This window comes from Pimephales promelas, chromosome 18 (assembly GCF_988280905.1).
Source record: "Pimephales promelas chromosome 18, fPimPro1.hap1.1, whole genome shotgun sequence".
Classification (NCBI taxonomy): domain Eukaryota; kingdom Metazoa; phylum Chordata; class Actinopteri; order Cypriniformes; family Leuciscidae; genus Pimephales; species Pimephales promelas.
Genome location: NC_142786.1, coordinates 2,852,634 through 2,869,349, shown reverse-complemented (window position 1 = coordinate 2,869,349; position 16,716 = coordinate 2,852,634). Strand labels below are relative to the sequence as shown.

Below are 16,716 nucleotides of genomic sequence, written 5' to 3'. Positions count from 1 at the left end.
TCTCCATCGACTGCAAGATGCTGTCCTATCAATATGGGCCAACGTGTCTAAAGAATGCTTTCAGCACCTTGTTGAATCAATGCCACATAGAATTAAGGCAGTTCTGAAGGCAAAAGGGGGTCAAACACAGTATTAGTATGGTGTTCCTAATAATCCTTTAGGTGAGTGTCTGTTGTATATTAATAAATATTTCTTAAAATGGCTGTAAGATGTCGAGCAGCACCATGGACAGCTCCACACACCCCAGACTGTCCAAATGACCCGCAGGACACCAGCCAGAACTCAACTACTAAAATATTTCTACAATATTTAAAATGCATATACATGTAATTTAAGTCCATTCAGGTAGGCTTGGTCTAGACTCTAGTGTGCAGACAGTTTATTTTTTTATTTTTTTATATATAAATCTCGATATGTTTGGAAAATGGTGTAATGTCCATTTCAGGCCCCATCATAAGACATGTGGGAACTTCCATGTAGTTCTGTATTCAAAAGCATTATATGATGCAGCGGTTTTTCAAGTATAGGAGTAGAAGAAAACTCACAGTTCAGCTCTATTTTAAAGTCTGTGGGTTCACAGGTTTAGATGTGTGAACATGAGTCGTGTTAAAGATACTCATCTTTGCTGCTGAACTATTTAAGTGTGCAAGAACAGAGTCTGTGAGACTTTCGAGACTTGCCGGGGAACTAAAGCCTGTACCTAATTTTTTACAATCATCTCTCCATTAATTTTGGGTTTGTGATCAAGCTCTGCACGAATATGCGTCTGTTTATCGTGAGCATCCTCGCTGTGGTGCTGGCGTCGAGCTGTCCATTCGCCATTTCTGAAGTTTTAGAAAATTTTTCTAAATGTAGCGAGTTTTTCTTTAAAGGACAGCCTCCGCTGATTTCTGGTATCCTGGAATCACACTCCAAAAATAATAATTACAAAATCATCTGTCAAAAATATCATAATAAGTACACATTTGCAACATTCTACAACACCGAACATAGGATTCCTGTTTTCTCGGCTTACAATTATACTGGAAATATAAGTAAAAGACCAAGGATTCCATGGATGGTTGAGTCTCAGGTGAGGAGTTTCAAAGTTAATTGCGTTTCAGGTGTATTTCCTGATTTATATTATATATTTATCTGCTAACATGCTGATTTTATTGTTGATTTAGTTGACATTTTTCTGTATTTGTATTTTGACGATCCTTTACCTGCTTCCGTTTAATCATGTAGATGTTTTTAGTTTCATGTCAGAATTGTGTGAATCGATTCAGCACTGATTTCTATTAATTTCTTAAATCAACAGTTCACCAAATTATTTTTAATTTTGTGATTATTTACCCACACTCCTGTTGTTTCAAAACAGCAATAAAAAATTATGGATATGATGATAATTTAATTTGAATTATCTTGTATTAATTGAATCTTGTTTCTCTTTCGTTTAAACATTTGTTCTTCAGCTTGATCCCGCTGTTGATGACATGACTGTGCCATACCCAAATCAGGCCATCGATGAAGACTACCGGAACAACTTCGGATTGAATCACGGTCACTTGTTTCCCAGCGGACATGCAAGTGATGATGTCACTGCCGAATCTACATTCACACTGACCAACATTGTGCCACAGAAGATCACCTTTAACTCCGGCAGTTGGAATCGCATGGAAAGAGAAATTTCAGGCATTATGAATAAAAGTTGTTCTGACAATAATAAGGAAGTTTTAGCCCATGTGCTGACCGGAGCAATACCTGGCAAGAATAAACTGAATGGGAAAGTGAACATTCCCTCCCACATGTGGATGGCATTCTGCTGTTACAACAGTACAGGGAATACATTTGTCTCTGAAGCTCACTGGGCCCTAAATGTAGATGAACACAAAGAAAAAACTGTCATTAAAGATAACCTGCAGAAATTACAGGAATTTCTGAGTCAACAAATGAAGACAAAAGTACAGCTGTTTAACAACAACTGCACAAAAAAGCGTCAAGGAAACTAGCAACTGAACTATCATTTATTCAGTTTCAAAATACTTTTATTATGCTTGTAGCTCTTCCAAAGTCATAATATAGGATTATATAATCCTACTTTCAACTCTTTATAATGTCAGTTTTAGTATCTGCATTTAAAAAAATATACAGTACTTTGAAAAATATGTCTGTGTAAATTGTTCTTCTAATAAAGCTTGTGCAAATGTTGGCATTTCAGAGTCATTTCACTGTCGAAAGGGAAGTTGGAAGTAGTGCGGTGAATTAAAAGTCCTTTAGGGTTAGTTCAGCCGAAAAACGAACAAAAAAAGCAAAGGAGAATATTTTGTCATCATTAACCCTCATATAACAGATTTTACCCAGGCTTTTATTCACATATAGACATTGATCAGCGAAATATGTTTACAGCGCTCGGATAACAGAAGCTCAAGCACGTTTGCTTGATGTGCGAGAAACAACAAGGTTTATTCACACGTGTCAGTCTGTGCATCATATGAAGTGACTTTATAATAATCATAATGATCTTGCACTGATAAAAATGATTTTGTGGTGAAGTAAATACTAGAGATTTTGGTTTATTTATTTACATGAAAACGTTAGTTCAGGCAAGAAAAAAAATGCAAATTCTATATTAGCACTCAATTCAAGCGTGTAGAAATGAAGCCGTAAATATCAACATTATAAAATTAAGTAAAATGACTCAACTTTTCTGATGGTGTTCTGATCATCCCATCAATTAACGAGGTTGATTTTTCACTGTTTTATCAATGCTATTGTTGTTAGGACTAGTACTGTATCTTGCAATCTTTGGAGTTAATTTTCAACTCAAAATGACGATCCATCAAATGTGCCCGTCATTGTGACACCATATCTATATGTTTCAAAGTAAAGCATGTACTTTGAAAATGTGGTTATATCAATGTTATATTGTGTGACTGAAATTAATTACAAAGGTATCTTCAACTAAATAGATAATATTAAACCTTTTACTTGACAAGTTAAGATTACTTAATTTGTTTGGTACTATCACTTATCTTATTTAAGTCGAGTTTACTTAATTCCATTTCTAAAATTCCAATTTCTCTAATTCCATTCATTTTAAACTTTAAAAACATTGTGCAAAAAACTTGCCAAAATAAGTAATTTTCACTTATTGTTTTTTTAACTGCTCTATTCAAATTGCTTTAATTTTTGATCTCTTTATGAACATTTTAATACGTTAGATAAGAGAAGTCGCAGCAAGGGGTGTGAAAGAAAACTTAACACTCAAAATTATGTGCGACAGCTTCTCAAAGTAAGTGTATGAGTTCACAGAATTAGATGTGAACTTGAGTTGTAGCAAATGATTCTTAAATCCTAAAACATTAAATCATCAACATACATTAAATGTTGGAGTATCAGAAATATTGCATGTGTGAGTTATTTCAAAAATATTTGAAATAAAATGATTACCAATTATAGAACCATAAAATGTCCCTTAAACACAGGTGTGAAAGAAAACTTAACACTCAAGTTATGTGTGACTCATCTTCTTAGAATGGATGAGAAACTTGAGTTCACAGAATTAGGAGAGTGTGCCAATGTGTGTGTGGTTTCAGAGTAAAACAATGTACGTGTCTTAGAGGATGGGCATTAAGATTGTGTTGCGGGACCTGAGTGCATTCTCCTCTCTACAACCAGCTTTACTTTCACAGTTGAGTTTGAACACGTGAAGATGCGTGTGTTCACCGTGAGCGTCTCTGCACTGCTGGTGCTGTTGTTTTCATGCACCACGTCTAAAGTCGTTGACAAATTCAGTAAATGCGATTATTTTTTTAAAAGAACGTCTCCGGTTATCCCTAAGATTCTAAACAAATCAGTTGCACAGGACGGTTATAAAATAATCTGTCAACAATATAACAAACGTACCAGGTTCGCAACACTGTATGATATAAATAAGAGGATCCCTGTTTTCTCGGCTTACAAATACACCAGAAGACAAGAATTCGAGAGTCTAAAAAAGATTCAATGGATGATCGAATCGCAGGTAATGTTGTTTTCATATGTTTTTAACTACTAAAGGATTGTTTTACTTGTTTATTGACCAATTATTTCTATTCTATAGCTCGAACCTTCAAGTTATGAAACCAACGTGCCATTCATCAATCAGGCTTGCACTGGAGACTATCACGATAACAACCAAAATGTGCGTCCCGGTCAGCTATTTCCACCCGGTCATGCAGCTGATGGAGAAACCGCTATATCTACATTCACACTCACCAACAGTATCCCACAGAGGAACAACTTGAGGAACGGCAGCTGGACTCGCATGGAAAACGAGACTAAAGAAATTATGGACAAACACTGTCGTGACCAAAACAACAAGAGAATCTTAGCGTATGTGTTGACCGGAGCTTTACCTGGAAATAATATTCTGAATGAAAGAGTCAACATTCCCTCTCATATGTGGATGGCATTTTGCTGCTACAACAGTACGGACTCGAAGGGATCATGGGTCTCCAAAACATATTGGGCAGAAAATGTAGAAAAAGATCCTGGGGGAAATGTTAAACTCAAGAGCCTGAATGCATTAGAAAACTTTCTAAATGCAACTTGGGGGATAAACGTACAGTTGTTTTACAATAACTGTACTAATTAACATACCACTGAAACATGTACTGTATAGGATAATGCAGAAACATAGTATCCTATTATTATATCTAACAAGCTTCTATCTTGATGTCCAACAAGCTGTCCGTAATTAAAGTTTAATTACATGCTTTTTCTTCTTTAATAAAGCTTGCATTTGCAAATGTTGGAGCTTGTGTGTGTGTGCATGATTGCAAGCGAGTTAGAACACAAAATAAAAAGAAGAGAAGGCAAAAGTATGTGATTAAAAATGCCTGCAGATCTGATTGGACCAAATCGGTATCCCTAAATGTAAATTTTAAACTGAAATCTTGATGCAGAATCAAAATAGTTCTACCAGAAAGACTCGGGGGAATAATACTGTAACAATTAACCATTTATTAACAGCCCAGCAGCAATATTATGATAGAAAGTACTTGGCGTACACTCTCAGAAAAAAAAAGGTACAAAAGCTGTCACTGGGGCTGTACCTTTTCAAAAGGTAAACTTTTGTCCATTTTAGGTGCTAATATGTACATTTCAGTATCTAATATGTCCATTTTAGGTCCTAATATGTACATTTTAGGTGCTAATATGTACCACTAAGGTACCATTATGCAGCCTTTGGGTACAAAAGTGTACCTTTTGAAAAGGTACAGCCCCAGTGACAGCTTTTGTACCTTTTTTTCTGAGAGTGTAGGCCCCGTCCATAGCTCGCAATCCGAGGGTCCGGACTCTGCATTTCCTGCCTGAAGGTGAAGGATTTGCTGAAGTGAGGTTTGGGGACCTCACTGTTTCTCTCCCCACATCCACCATGACACACAGCAAAACTGTTGAGCCTCACTTGTGCCATTGTTGTTCTGGGGTGCGTTTCCCGAAAGCATTGTTAGCCAACTATGGTCGCAGTTTCCATTGAACTCTATTGGTAACGACGGAACTTATGACCATAGTTGGCTAACGATGCTTTCGGGAAACACACCCCTGATCAATGTTTTCAGTCTCCTATGAGCAATGACATTTCTTTCAGCCTCAGCTGATGAGACAACATGATCAAACTCAACAAGAGCAAGCCTTATATTTATATGCCTTTTTAAAAGTCAGCAAACATAAAATGGCCTGTTGTCACGATCTTACACTATGTGCACCTCACAAAGAAGGTATAACTTTCACTGGTATACAGCAGGGGGGCGCTATTACGCATCTTTTGAAAAATTATAGAATATTTGGTCCAAAACTCAGCCAAAGAAGCAGCAGACACAAGCAATAAGCTTTTTCAAAATGTTATTTTTTAAGAAACTTACACAAAAGTCTTAATTAAAAAAGAATGCTTGAAGCTAGAATGAATTGTTTGGATTTTTTTTAAAGCAGAGACTCTGTTCCTTTTTTATACTTTGCATGTTCAGATATTCATACAACAACATTTAGAGGCCAAGGGCCATGAAAATTTAGTGAATATACATTATATATATTTGACAAGTTATGAATCCAAATATTTTCTTGATAATTTTTTTTTTGTATAGTTCTATGAAGTTATGAAGATTAATTTTGGCACCATTTTACATTTTTTTGCCAGCAGCTGCCAGTGTGTGGTGTCTAAAACAAAAGTGTTGCGTTTATAATTTTAGTCAGTATGTTTTAAAATCTATTTAAAAAATGTGTTTTAAAATTGTTTGTGAAAGCTAAAATAATATATGATCACACATGAAGTCAGTTTTCAAAAATAAAAATAAAAATCTAAAAGCTACTCAAGCTACTTCATAACTACAATTAGAAATGGAACTTATTGCCTTTGTTATTTAATTTTCCTTTATTATCTTGAAGCCCTTTTAATCCTTTAAATAGTCAAATCAATGGACACTTCTCTCTTCCAGCTAATTAGGTGCCAAGACCTCAACTGAAGTCAAGTCAGTTTAAGTTACACACTACAAATTATTTATTTAAAGGGGACATTTCATGCAAAATCCAATTTTTTAGCCCTTAAATGCATTTTGTTGTATATTCGGAGTGTTTATAAGTACAGAAAAGATGAAATTATTCTCTTCAGGTGATTCGTTTATATCTTTATATTCTGTTTTGGACATAATTTTCAACCTGTTCAGATTTTTCTGTTTTCTATGACGTTTTTTGAATTATAACGTCACCGTATTTGCAGCGGAACTGCCAAATAAGGACATTGACTACCGGTCTAACACTTCGAGCAAACCGCCATTATTATTTCTCGCTCCGATTTTGTAGTCCAAGTTCAATGATGCAGAAGTTACGAGAGGGCAAGTCAAAATGTTCGGTTGTTTGATGTAGTGACCTGAAGCGCTTCAAGGATCCCCACTTCAACAACCTCCGGCAGTATACAGAAGGGTTTGCCGATCGACTTTGTCTGAATGAGGGGTAAATTCCTTCTATCATTTAGCTGCTGTGTTTTCTGATGCTTTTCTACACGTAAGTTATTATATTATTATCATCAATACAGATTTTTAGTGGTAAGATTGGACCGTAGTCATTTATCTTGTCAGTGTTCTTGTTTTAACAAGACAAATAGTCGACTTTCACTAATAACACAACATAGTTAGCTTAACGTTACATACCCCTGCATCCATATGAAGACGTTGTTCTTTAGGTTCGTCGTCGTCTTTTTCAAATCGCTCGCTCTGGCTCGAATATGTAAGGCTTGATGGACAAGTCTTCTGTTGTAGATATTTTGTTAACGAGTGGCTAAAAATGTTCTTTGAAGCTATAGTATATAATCGTATACCTCTTATCAAACTACAATAATGGCCGAACGCGGGGAGTTGAACCGAGTGTGAACTCATCGACCTGGAGAGCGGGCGGGGAAAGACACAACTCCGTTTTATTTAAAGGGGCCGCTTTGAAACGGGTCGCTCACAGACGCACATCAGAAAAGGGGCTTGTGGAGCTATAATAATGAGGAATTCAGACCCAATCATTGCAGTTATGCTTTATATAGACCACAACTGTATGATTTATAAGTAAAAATGAATTATTTAAAAGTATGATATGTACCCTTTAAAGTAGGAGATAAAAACTTCTAAATATTAGTTGCTAGATCTGTTCTTCAGACTTGTTAAAAGAAATATTCATTTACCTCCATCAGTGGAACTAATTAATGAGGTCTATTTGAATAAAACTAGACATTAAACTAGAGATTGCTCTTTTGGATTTGCTTGCTCATATCATGTTAAAATGTGAGTTTTGTGTCTAAAATAACAGCAACAATTGAATACCTATAAGACTTGTGTGCTATTGCTAAATTAATACAGTAAATTTAGTGTGCGCTTCTCTGTTGAGGACACATTATAGGTTTGTGTGAGAAACAGAATGGAATTTAATCTCTGATAATTTTGCATTTTTACAGCATTCAACTTTTGTCTGTTCTGTCACTTTGTATTTCTTGTTCTTTTCTCCACAAAAATATTCCTGCATTGCTCTTTGCTTGTTTGCTTCAACAAGGTTTTTCTTTTCTTTTCTTTCGGTCCCTTTTATTTATTTTCCCGTTTTCATCCCTTAAGATGTCTCACCCAATCAAACCAATATCAGTCTAGATGCAGCAATAAAATAGCACAACATTCATTCATTCATTCACTACACTTTTATTATTAAAGCAATTTACAAATGATGAACTTGACAAGCAATGTTTAATCCTAGAGCCTCCAATAAAGCCGTAGAGATGTGCATTACTGACCTCTTGTGGAGAAAAGAACAAGAAATACAAAGTGACAGACAAAAGTTGAATGCTGTTTATCAGATTATCAGAGATTAAATTCCATTCTGTTTCTCACACAAACCTATAATGTGTCCTCGAAAAAGAGAAGTGCATTTACAGTATTCATTTTGCAATAGCACACAAGTCTTATAGTTATTCTATTGTTGCTGTTATTTTAGACACAAAACTCACATTTTAACATGATATGAGCAAGCAAATCCAAAAGAGCAATCTCTAGTTTAAAGTCTAGTTTTATTAAAATAGACCTCATTAATTAGTTCCACTGATGGAGGTAAATGAATATTTCTTTTCACAAATAAATGTTATAGGGTGGGGTGGAGCACTGATTTATACGTGTGCTCAGCAAACTCAAGTTGATATAAGTTTCCGACTACGCCACCTTGGGAATTAAACGCGCCCTCTAATAACATGCACAGGTTCTTTTAGAGCCGGACACATTGGTAATCGTACAAAAATCTGTTCCAGGAAGGAACCAACTACTCGATCCCACCCGGGTCTGCACAAATAACAAAGAAACCAAAGCATAAAAAAGTTCAAATTAAAGAACACTATAAAGTCTGGTTAGTAATAAGTGAAGCTGGTAATGCTGTTTGTGGAGTTGTTTAATCCTCCTCTGCTCAGATCTTCAGGTTTAATGTCTTCTCTTCAGGTGATTTCATCTAAGACTGTGTCTGAAGTCAGTTGTAGTTCTTGTTTCTCTTTCACTTTATTATCTCATGAACGAGTGGTACCTCTGCGCTCTGTTGAATGGGTGGTGGTTTCCTGGTTAAGGATTTCCAAGCCAAGAATAACAGATTGAAGAGACACCACCCAAAAAAAGTTTTCAATCTTGAGCACACTTCATCTGTGAACACATAGGCTACTGTGCAAGTCGGTGAGAGCAAATATGAAATCAGGCAAGTATACTGTTAACGAAGTTACTAAAGAAACAACTGGATCACTAACAGAGAGACTCTGGCAGGATGAAGGAAAAGCTCGAATGTGCAGTAAGTAGACATTTTATTCTGATGTAGAGATGGAGTTGGATATGGAGCAATAATGTTTGAGTAACTGAAAAATGTTACATAAAGCAGAAAACATTTATTCAGAAAAAAAAAATAAGTTCAGATTAATTGATTGATTTGAGGACAATTTTGTCAAGCAAAAACAAATAAAAATTAGGGCTGTGCAAAAATTAATTGCGATTAATCGCATCCAAAATAAAAGTCTGTGTTTACATAATCTATTTGTGTGTGCTGTATATAACTATTTTGTATATATAAATACACACACATGCATGTATATATTTAAAGAAAATGTGTTATTCATATATAAAATATTTATATAATATAGATTATGTATTTATATATATACAGAATTTAAGCGCAAATAATTCATAAATCTATACATGCTTGCATAGGTATTTATATATACAAAATAATTATACACAGCACACACAAATCTATTATGTAAACACAGACTTTTATTTTGAATGCGATTAATCGCAATTAATTTTTGCACAGTCCTAATAAAAATAAAAAATAAATAAATGGCTTTAATAAATATAAAGTGACGTAGCTGATGTTGTTAAATGTGTCACTGATGTTTGAGGAAATGTCGCATGCAAGTTCAAATTGTGTTTCTAAGAACAATGTCAATGTTTCTGCTTTTATATTGAATATATAAACACTTATACACAGTACTTTTTCAATATGCCCATCTTTAGATATTTATAAACAAGTCTTGTAAAATAATATACTGTTAAAGCATATTTACTAAAGACAAATGTAGATTAAAGGTTGATTTTAATCTTTTTATTTTTTAATAATATGAAGGGTATTCACTGATCTGTGTGTGTTTTGTCTCTGTTTGTCAGGAGGAAGCAGTTGTTTGGTGTTGATGAAAGTGTGTCTCGGGCTCATGTGTGTTCTTCTGCTGGTTTTCATCACACTGCACATCACCATCACAGCAGAGAGAGACCAGTTAAAGAGTTACAAGAACACAGTTGAAGAGTTCAATCACACTATCAACAGCTTACAGGACAATTACACTGATCTAATGACTGAAAACGACCAAATGAAGAACAACTTCAACTCTTTGAATCAGAAGAAACTGGAGCTGGAGAGCAGAGTCAATGATCTCAATGCTGAGAAAAGTCAGTTACAGAGAAGTTTTGACTCTTTGAATCAGAAGAAACTGGAGCTGGAGACCAGAGTCAATGATCTCAATGCTGAGAAAAGTCAGTTACAGAGAAGTTTTGACTCTTTGAATCAGACGAAACTGGAGCTGGAGACCAGAGTCAATGATCTCAATGCTGAGAAAAGTCAGTTACAGGGAAGTTTTGACTCTTTGAATCAGAAGAACCTGGAGCTGGAGACCAGAGTCAATGATCTCAATGCTGAGAAAAGTCAGTTACAGAGAAGTTTTGACTCTTTGAATCAGACGAAACTGGAGTTGGAGACCAGAGTCAATGATCTCAATGCTGAGCAAAGTCAGTTACAGGGACGTTTTGACTCTTTGAATCAGACGAAACTGGAGTTGGAGACCAGAGTCAATGATCTCAATGCTGAGAAAAGTCAGTTACAGGGACGTTTTGACTCTTTGAATCAGAAGAACCTGGAGCTGGAGACCAGAGTCAATGATCTCAATGCTGAGAAAAGTCAGTTACAGAGAAGTTTTGACTCTTTGAATCAGACGAAACTGGAGCTGGAGACCAGAGTCAATGATCTCAATGCTAAGAAAAGTCAGTTACAGGGAAGTTTTGACTCTTTGAATCAGACGAAACTGGAGCTGGAGAGCAGAGTCAATGATCTCAATGCTGAGAAAAGTCAGTTACAGAGAAGTTTTGACTCTTTGAATCAGAAGAAACTGGAGCTGGAGACCAGAGTCAATGATCTCAATGCTGAGAAAAGTCAGTTACAGGGAAGTTTTGACTCTTTTAATCAGACGAAACTGGAGCTGGAGAGCAGAGTCAATGATCTCAATGCTGAGAAAAGTCAGTTACAGAGAAGTTTTGACTCTTTGAATCAGAAGAAACTGGAGCTGGAGACCAGAGTCAATGATCTCAATGCTGAAAAAAGTCAGTTACAGGGAAGTTTTGACTCTTTGAATCAGACGAAACTGGAGCTGGAGACCAGAGTCAATGATCTCACTGCTGAGAAAAGTCAGTTACAGGGAAGTTTTGACTCTTTGAATCAGACGAAACTGGAGCTGGAGACCAGAGTCAATGATCTCAATGCTGAGAAAAGTCAGTTACAGGGAAGTTTTGACTCTTTGAATCAGAAGAAACTGGAGCTGGAGACCAGAGTCAATGATCTCAATGCTGAGAAAAGTCAGTTACAGGGAAGTTTTGATGCTTTGAATCAGACGAAACTGGAGCTGGAGACTAAACTAGGGAATATATCTACACAAGGTTTGTACACAGCATAATCCCCAGTGTTAAATTAACACTCCTCAGTATACATACGTGTCCTCACTGCGTTTACGTGGTTCAATCATAATGAAATCAATCCAATTGATGAATCCGAACACGGTGTTTTTATGAACGATAAATAAAGTAATCGAGTTGATGTGCGTGTTTATATGTCAGGAGATTCAAATCGGAATTTAATTTTTGACATGCGCACAAGTATACTGCGATTCTTTATTTGTTTTAAACAGCAGACTTAATATTTATCTGTCTCTGGTCATGATTTGGAGACAATGAGCATGAACCATTTTGCCGTGCTGCTTATATTTATCACGCAGTAAAAACCTACGCCCAAAACCAGTCGTCTGTGGATGAGAATCTGAAACAAGCACCCCTTTCAATCCGATCGAAACTCCAGTCGGATCGAATAAGGTGTTTACATGAAGTTTTTTTAGTCCGATTGAGCCGTCAAGCTGGGGCCCGTTCTTCGTACGTTGCTTAAAACATCCGAGATCAAATGAGACATCCACGATAATATCATCGTGCTCATCATGATCCAGCTAATTGGGTTCTTTGAACACTCCTGCCGGTTATGATTAGTATAGCTGGATTGAGTCATCTGAGATAACTGCGTTCTCGCGTTGGTTTAAAAGGGGACATGTATCGATAGCAGAACCAGTGATCAGCAACGCTGCTATTGGCTGTTCAGCATGGCCAAAAAACACGCCCAGTTTTTCTCCCAAGCAGAACAAGAGCTTTTAACGGAAGGTTATGCCGAATTTCAGTCTTTAATTAAAACGCCAGGGAACACCTCAAGTGTGCAAAAGCCAGGAGAGAGGGCTGGCAAAAGTGGAAGACAAATTAAATGTGTTTGTGGTGGCCATGTTAGATGTTTTAGTAACTTATTATTATTATTTTATTTTTATTTTCATAATTACTTTGTTCATTGTAATGTCAGAGTCACCACACTTTAATAATGGACATGGTGAAAGTGAAGTATAAAAATATTCTACTTAATGGTAATTTTACTAGGCCTTATAAAGCCAAAGTCTAAAATGTATACATTTTGTACAAAATGGCACAAAAGTCACACTGTTTCTGGTCAAAAATGACCAGCCTACAAAAAATAGCATATTATAAACCTGTTGTTATGCTATTTTATCACCAAATATTAGATTCAATCTTTTTGTCATAATTTAAATGACATAACCTGCACTAATTTAAAGAAATGACACAATGTCATGAAGTGGGAGGTGCAGACAGGATGCAGTGACACAAAGATTATTATAAACAGAAAACAGAGAAAACAAACTCACGAGGGGGCAAAACATGAACAGCAAAAGAAATGACAAGACTAGACTAGGACTGATGAATATGGAATATGACTTTTAGAAGTGTATTAGGGTTTTCAACACAGCACAAGGGTTAAAAATGCCATAATCTTCTGTTCAGACATTAATTTTCTAAATGTCTTTTCTCCAGCCATGGAGAAAGACTTCAAAGATCTTGCAGCCAGATACGACACACTTAGAGAATGGCTGTCCATTAATAATGGTGAGTGTCAGTTTACAAGTTGAGTGTGATAAAAAGTGTGAATATTTCTGCACATGAAACCAGTTTAATTAACTTTATGATCTAAATAATGGAAGGTTTAATCACAATTTATTCATCTTTCACAGCTCACTCTTGTAGTCTCTCTGTGAATGGCTGGATTGCTTGTCGTGGAAAGCTGTATTTATTCATCTCTGATAAACTGAACTGGATGAGCAGTCGAGATGTCTGTGTTTCAAAAGGAGCCGATCTGGTGACCATAACCAGCAAATCAGAACAGGCAAGTCAGATCAACTATTAATTATTAGACATTTTATGCAAGCGTTATGAAAATGTGACATACAGCTGATTTGATTTAAGTTTTGATCACACTGTTAAAAGTTTTATTTTAAAGGATTCTTTGTACTTCTAACGAAACAATTATTTGCATCACCTTTGTATATTTTCTCCTGTAGGATTTTCTGGTGTCTAAAATTACAGTGACACACTGGATTGGTCTGAATGATCTGGACACTGAAGCACACTGGGTTTGGGTGAACAACCAAACTCTCACTGAAACTGGAGTACAGTAAGAACTCTGCATGTGTGAACTTTAGCTATTTATATATATATATATATATATATATACTGTATATATATACATATGAAGAGTTCAGATGCAAAAACCTCTAAGTGCCATTTGAAATTTTCTTCTAGAATGATCATTTTTATCAAGCTTGTATATTTAAGTTCAGTAATTTCACTTAAATGGCAATGATAATTACCTATTAATTGTTATTTAAGTGAAATTACTGAACTTAAATATAGAAGTTTGACAAAAATCATCATTAAAGAAGAAAATTTCAAAGGCATTTAGAGGCTTTTGCATCTGAACTCTTCATATATATATATACATATATACAGTATATAGTCCCCACTATATATATACTTCCCATAGTGATGGGTAATGGTTAAAAATGGTAATATTAGTTGCTTGATTCTTTATTTTCATTTTTTTGGCGTGATAACCTAATTGGTGTTTTTTTTTTCTTGTTTTAACCATAGACAAAATGCATTATTGTTTGTTTGTGTGTTAAAGGTTCTGGTTCACTGGAGGGCCGAGAGAACCTGATAACTGGAGAGTACAGGATCCGTCTGGAGAGAACTGTGCTAGTCTGGGAGATAGGAATGGCAATTTTCAATCTTGGTTTGATGCTTCTTGTAAAACAGTAAAGAAATTTATCTGTGAAAAGAAATATTAATTTACTTCCATCAGTGATACTGTTACATGTCAGTTTGTTTTGGGACTTCTTTCTGTTTGTATTTGTTCAGTTTACCAGCACTCCTTTCACTGTCATCTTTAGTTCAATTGTTTCATCTGTGTGTAATTAATCATCTCATCTTTTACAACAAGCAATTTTATTCTGTTCTGCCAAGAAGTCACTAATGCAGTTGTCCTCTAAAGCTTTGTTTGTAAAGTCCCTTATTTGTTAGTCGCTTCAATGATAAAAGAGTGTAATAAGTGTGATTTATAATGTTATTTTATTATGCAGAGGCATTTAGAAATTGATTTGATTGTGTGAGACATCTGAAGGGTTGAAAACATTAATGCTGCAGGAATATATCTGTCCACAGTCTTTATACACCATTTTATGACATGAATTTTGCTTTTTGTTGAACCTATTATTACTTAAATATTTATGGCTGTCAAAATATAATAATTCAAAATAAACCTACCCGCGTCATCTAACTGACGCTTTACCTTTAGACTTCTAAACATAAGCCCCAATTGACCTATGTGTTACAAATGCCCCAGGCACAGGGTGCCTAAAACGTTGGATTGAAGCATGGTCAAAATTGTCAGTTAGATGACGCCTTGGGATGAGAATGCGTTGCAAATTTGGGTCAAATATGGACAAACCTAAATGCTGGGTTAAAAATGTCATTTACAATTTTAACCCAACTTCAACTTTCACTTTCAAATGCAATTTTTTTAAGTAAATTTTTAACCCAACAATTTGGGTTCGTCCATATTTGGGTTGCAACAACCCAGCATTTTTTTTTTATTTATTTATTTTTTTGAGTGTAATGAAGTGTCCGATTGAAGTACAATGTTGTTTTAACCCAACTTTGGGTCAAATATGGACAAACCCAAACGTTGGGTTAAAAATGAAATTAAAAAAATTTAACCCAATGGGTTTGTCCATTTTTGACCCAAAGTTGGGTTAAAATAACCCAGCAATTTTTAGAGTGTATTCAAAAGGGACTGCAATGAAGGCTATTCATGACATACAGGTGAAATGCAAGGGAAAACAAGGCATCGAAATGGCGGCAAAAGCATACCGGTGTTGTGCCAAATTTCAACCCCTGCCAAATTATCAAAAAATGAACCACCGCATATCCTACTCGAGACGGAGGCTGGGACAGTGGGTAACACTGACTGTTCATGCAAAGCTGGGTAGGTCTCTATTCACTTCTATTAATCGACAAAGCAAACGGACTACACAAGTATGGTAGACTACACAACTACCATTGTACGGTGCATCGTTGAAGAAATCAAGCAGCCAGTTAGAACTGCTTCCCGAAACCATGTTGTCACAAATTATGTCAATGTTAATGATGTCACATACATGGTGGAGTGATAACTTCTTTTAATTAATCTCTTTGAGATCGAATTAATGCTAGATCATTTGCTATAAATTACAGACATGGCATCTGAGGACTATTTCTCATTTTTATCAGTTAGTTTGCTTTATTTCCTGATTTAATCTAGGCTTGTTCTTATGTACTAGAGCACGTTCGCACATGCACACTCTTCAAAAACGCACACTCTTTAAATCTCTTGGAAATCTAATGACGTTTGTATGTATTCTAAATAAAAGATACAGATTGTACTGAATGTCAGCTTGCTTATTTGGCTCAAGATAAGGATTTATTGAATCCACATGTCATGCAAACAAGAAACTCTGCTTCTAACAATCGGTTGAGAGATGTTGTTCCAACCACACAACGTTGCAAGGCTATTTGTGAATGTTGGCTAGAACAATGGTTTCAGGAAAAACGACTCGTTGAACTGTGATGATAACGATGGAACTTGTGATGGAGTACCACAAGGGTTAGTATTAGGACCATTGCTTTTCACCCTGTACATATCATTAGAAAGCATGCCATTAATTTTCACTTTTACACTGATGATACTCAAATCTATATTTTTCCGTGCCCTGACAAAACATAACAATTTACAAAATAAACTGAATGCACAGTTGATATAAAAAATTGGAGGACTAGTAATTTCCTACTACTAAATTCAGAATTTCTCAATCACAACAAAAGCTCTCAAAAAAAAAAAATGCAGAAAAGTTCATGACCTCAAGGCTAGATTATTGTAATGCTCTTATGTGTGGTTGCTCTGCACGCTTAATAAACAAACTCCAAATGGTCCAAAACACAGCAGCTCTGAGCTCTTACTACC

General features: G+C 35.6%; 4 protein-coding genes across 4 annotated transcripts; all 4 read left to right on the top strand.

Moving 5' to 3' along the window:
• The first annotated feature begins 486 nt into the window (after window positions 1-486).
• On the top strand, window positions 487-2,159 carry LOC120483449 (endonuclease domain-containing 1 protein-like). Its single transcript, XM_089122795.1, has 2 exons — window positions 487-1,072; window positions 1,455-2,159. The coding sequence occupies exons 1-2, from the start codon at window positions 761-763 to the stop codon at window positions 1,989-1,991; spliced, it is 849 nt and encodes a 282-aa protein (XP_088978921.1). The 5' UTR covers window positions 487-760; the 3' UTR covers window positions 1,992-2,159.
• Window positions 2,160-3,594: 1,435 nt separating this feature from the next.
• LOC120483314 (endonuclease domain-containing 1 protein) lies at window positions 3,595-4,776 on the top strand. Its single transcript, XM_089122812.1, has 2 exons — window positions 3,595-4,006; window positions 4,085-4,776. Exons 1-2 carry the CDS (start codon window positions 3,695-3,697, stop codon window positions 4,616-4,618), a joined length of 846 nt encoding a protein of 281 aa, XP_088978938.1. The 5' UTR covers window positions 3,595-3,694; the 3' UTR covers window positions 4,619-4,776.
• A 4,334-nt stretch (window positions 4,777-9,110) lies between these two features.
• On the top strand, window positions 9,111-11,734 carry LOC148970863 (uncharacterized). The gene is made up of 2 exons (XM_089123014.1): window positions 9,111-9,312; window positions 10,182-11,734. Exons 1-2 carry the CDS (start codon window positions 9,213-9,215, stop codon window positions 11,732-11,734), a joined length of 1,653 nt encoding a protein of 550 aa, XP_088979140.1. The 5' UTR covers window positions 9,111-9,212.
• Window positions 11,735-13,198: 1,464 nt separating this feature from the next.
• On the top strand, window positions 13,199-16,101 carry LOC120483313 (C-type lectin domain family 4 member F-like). The gene is made up of 4 exons (XM_039678273.2): window positions 13,199-13,268; window positions 13,394-13,545; window positions 13,721-13,833; window positions 14,344-16,101. Exons 1-4 carry the CDS (start codon window positions 13,199-13,201, stop codon window positions 14,504-14,506), a joined length of 498 nt encoding a protein of 165 aa, XP_039534207.2. The 3' UTR covers window positions 14,507-16,101.
• The last annotated feature ends 615 nt before the right edge of the window (window positions 16,102-16,716 follow it).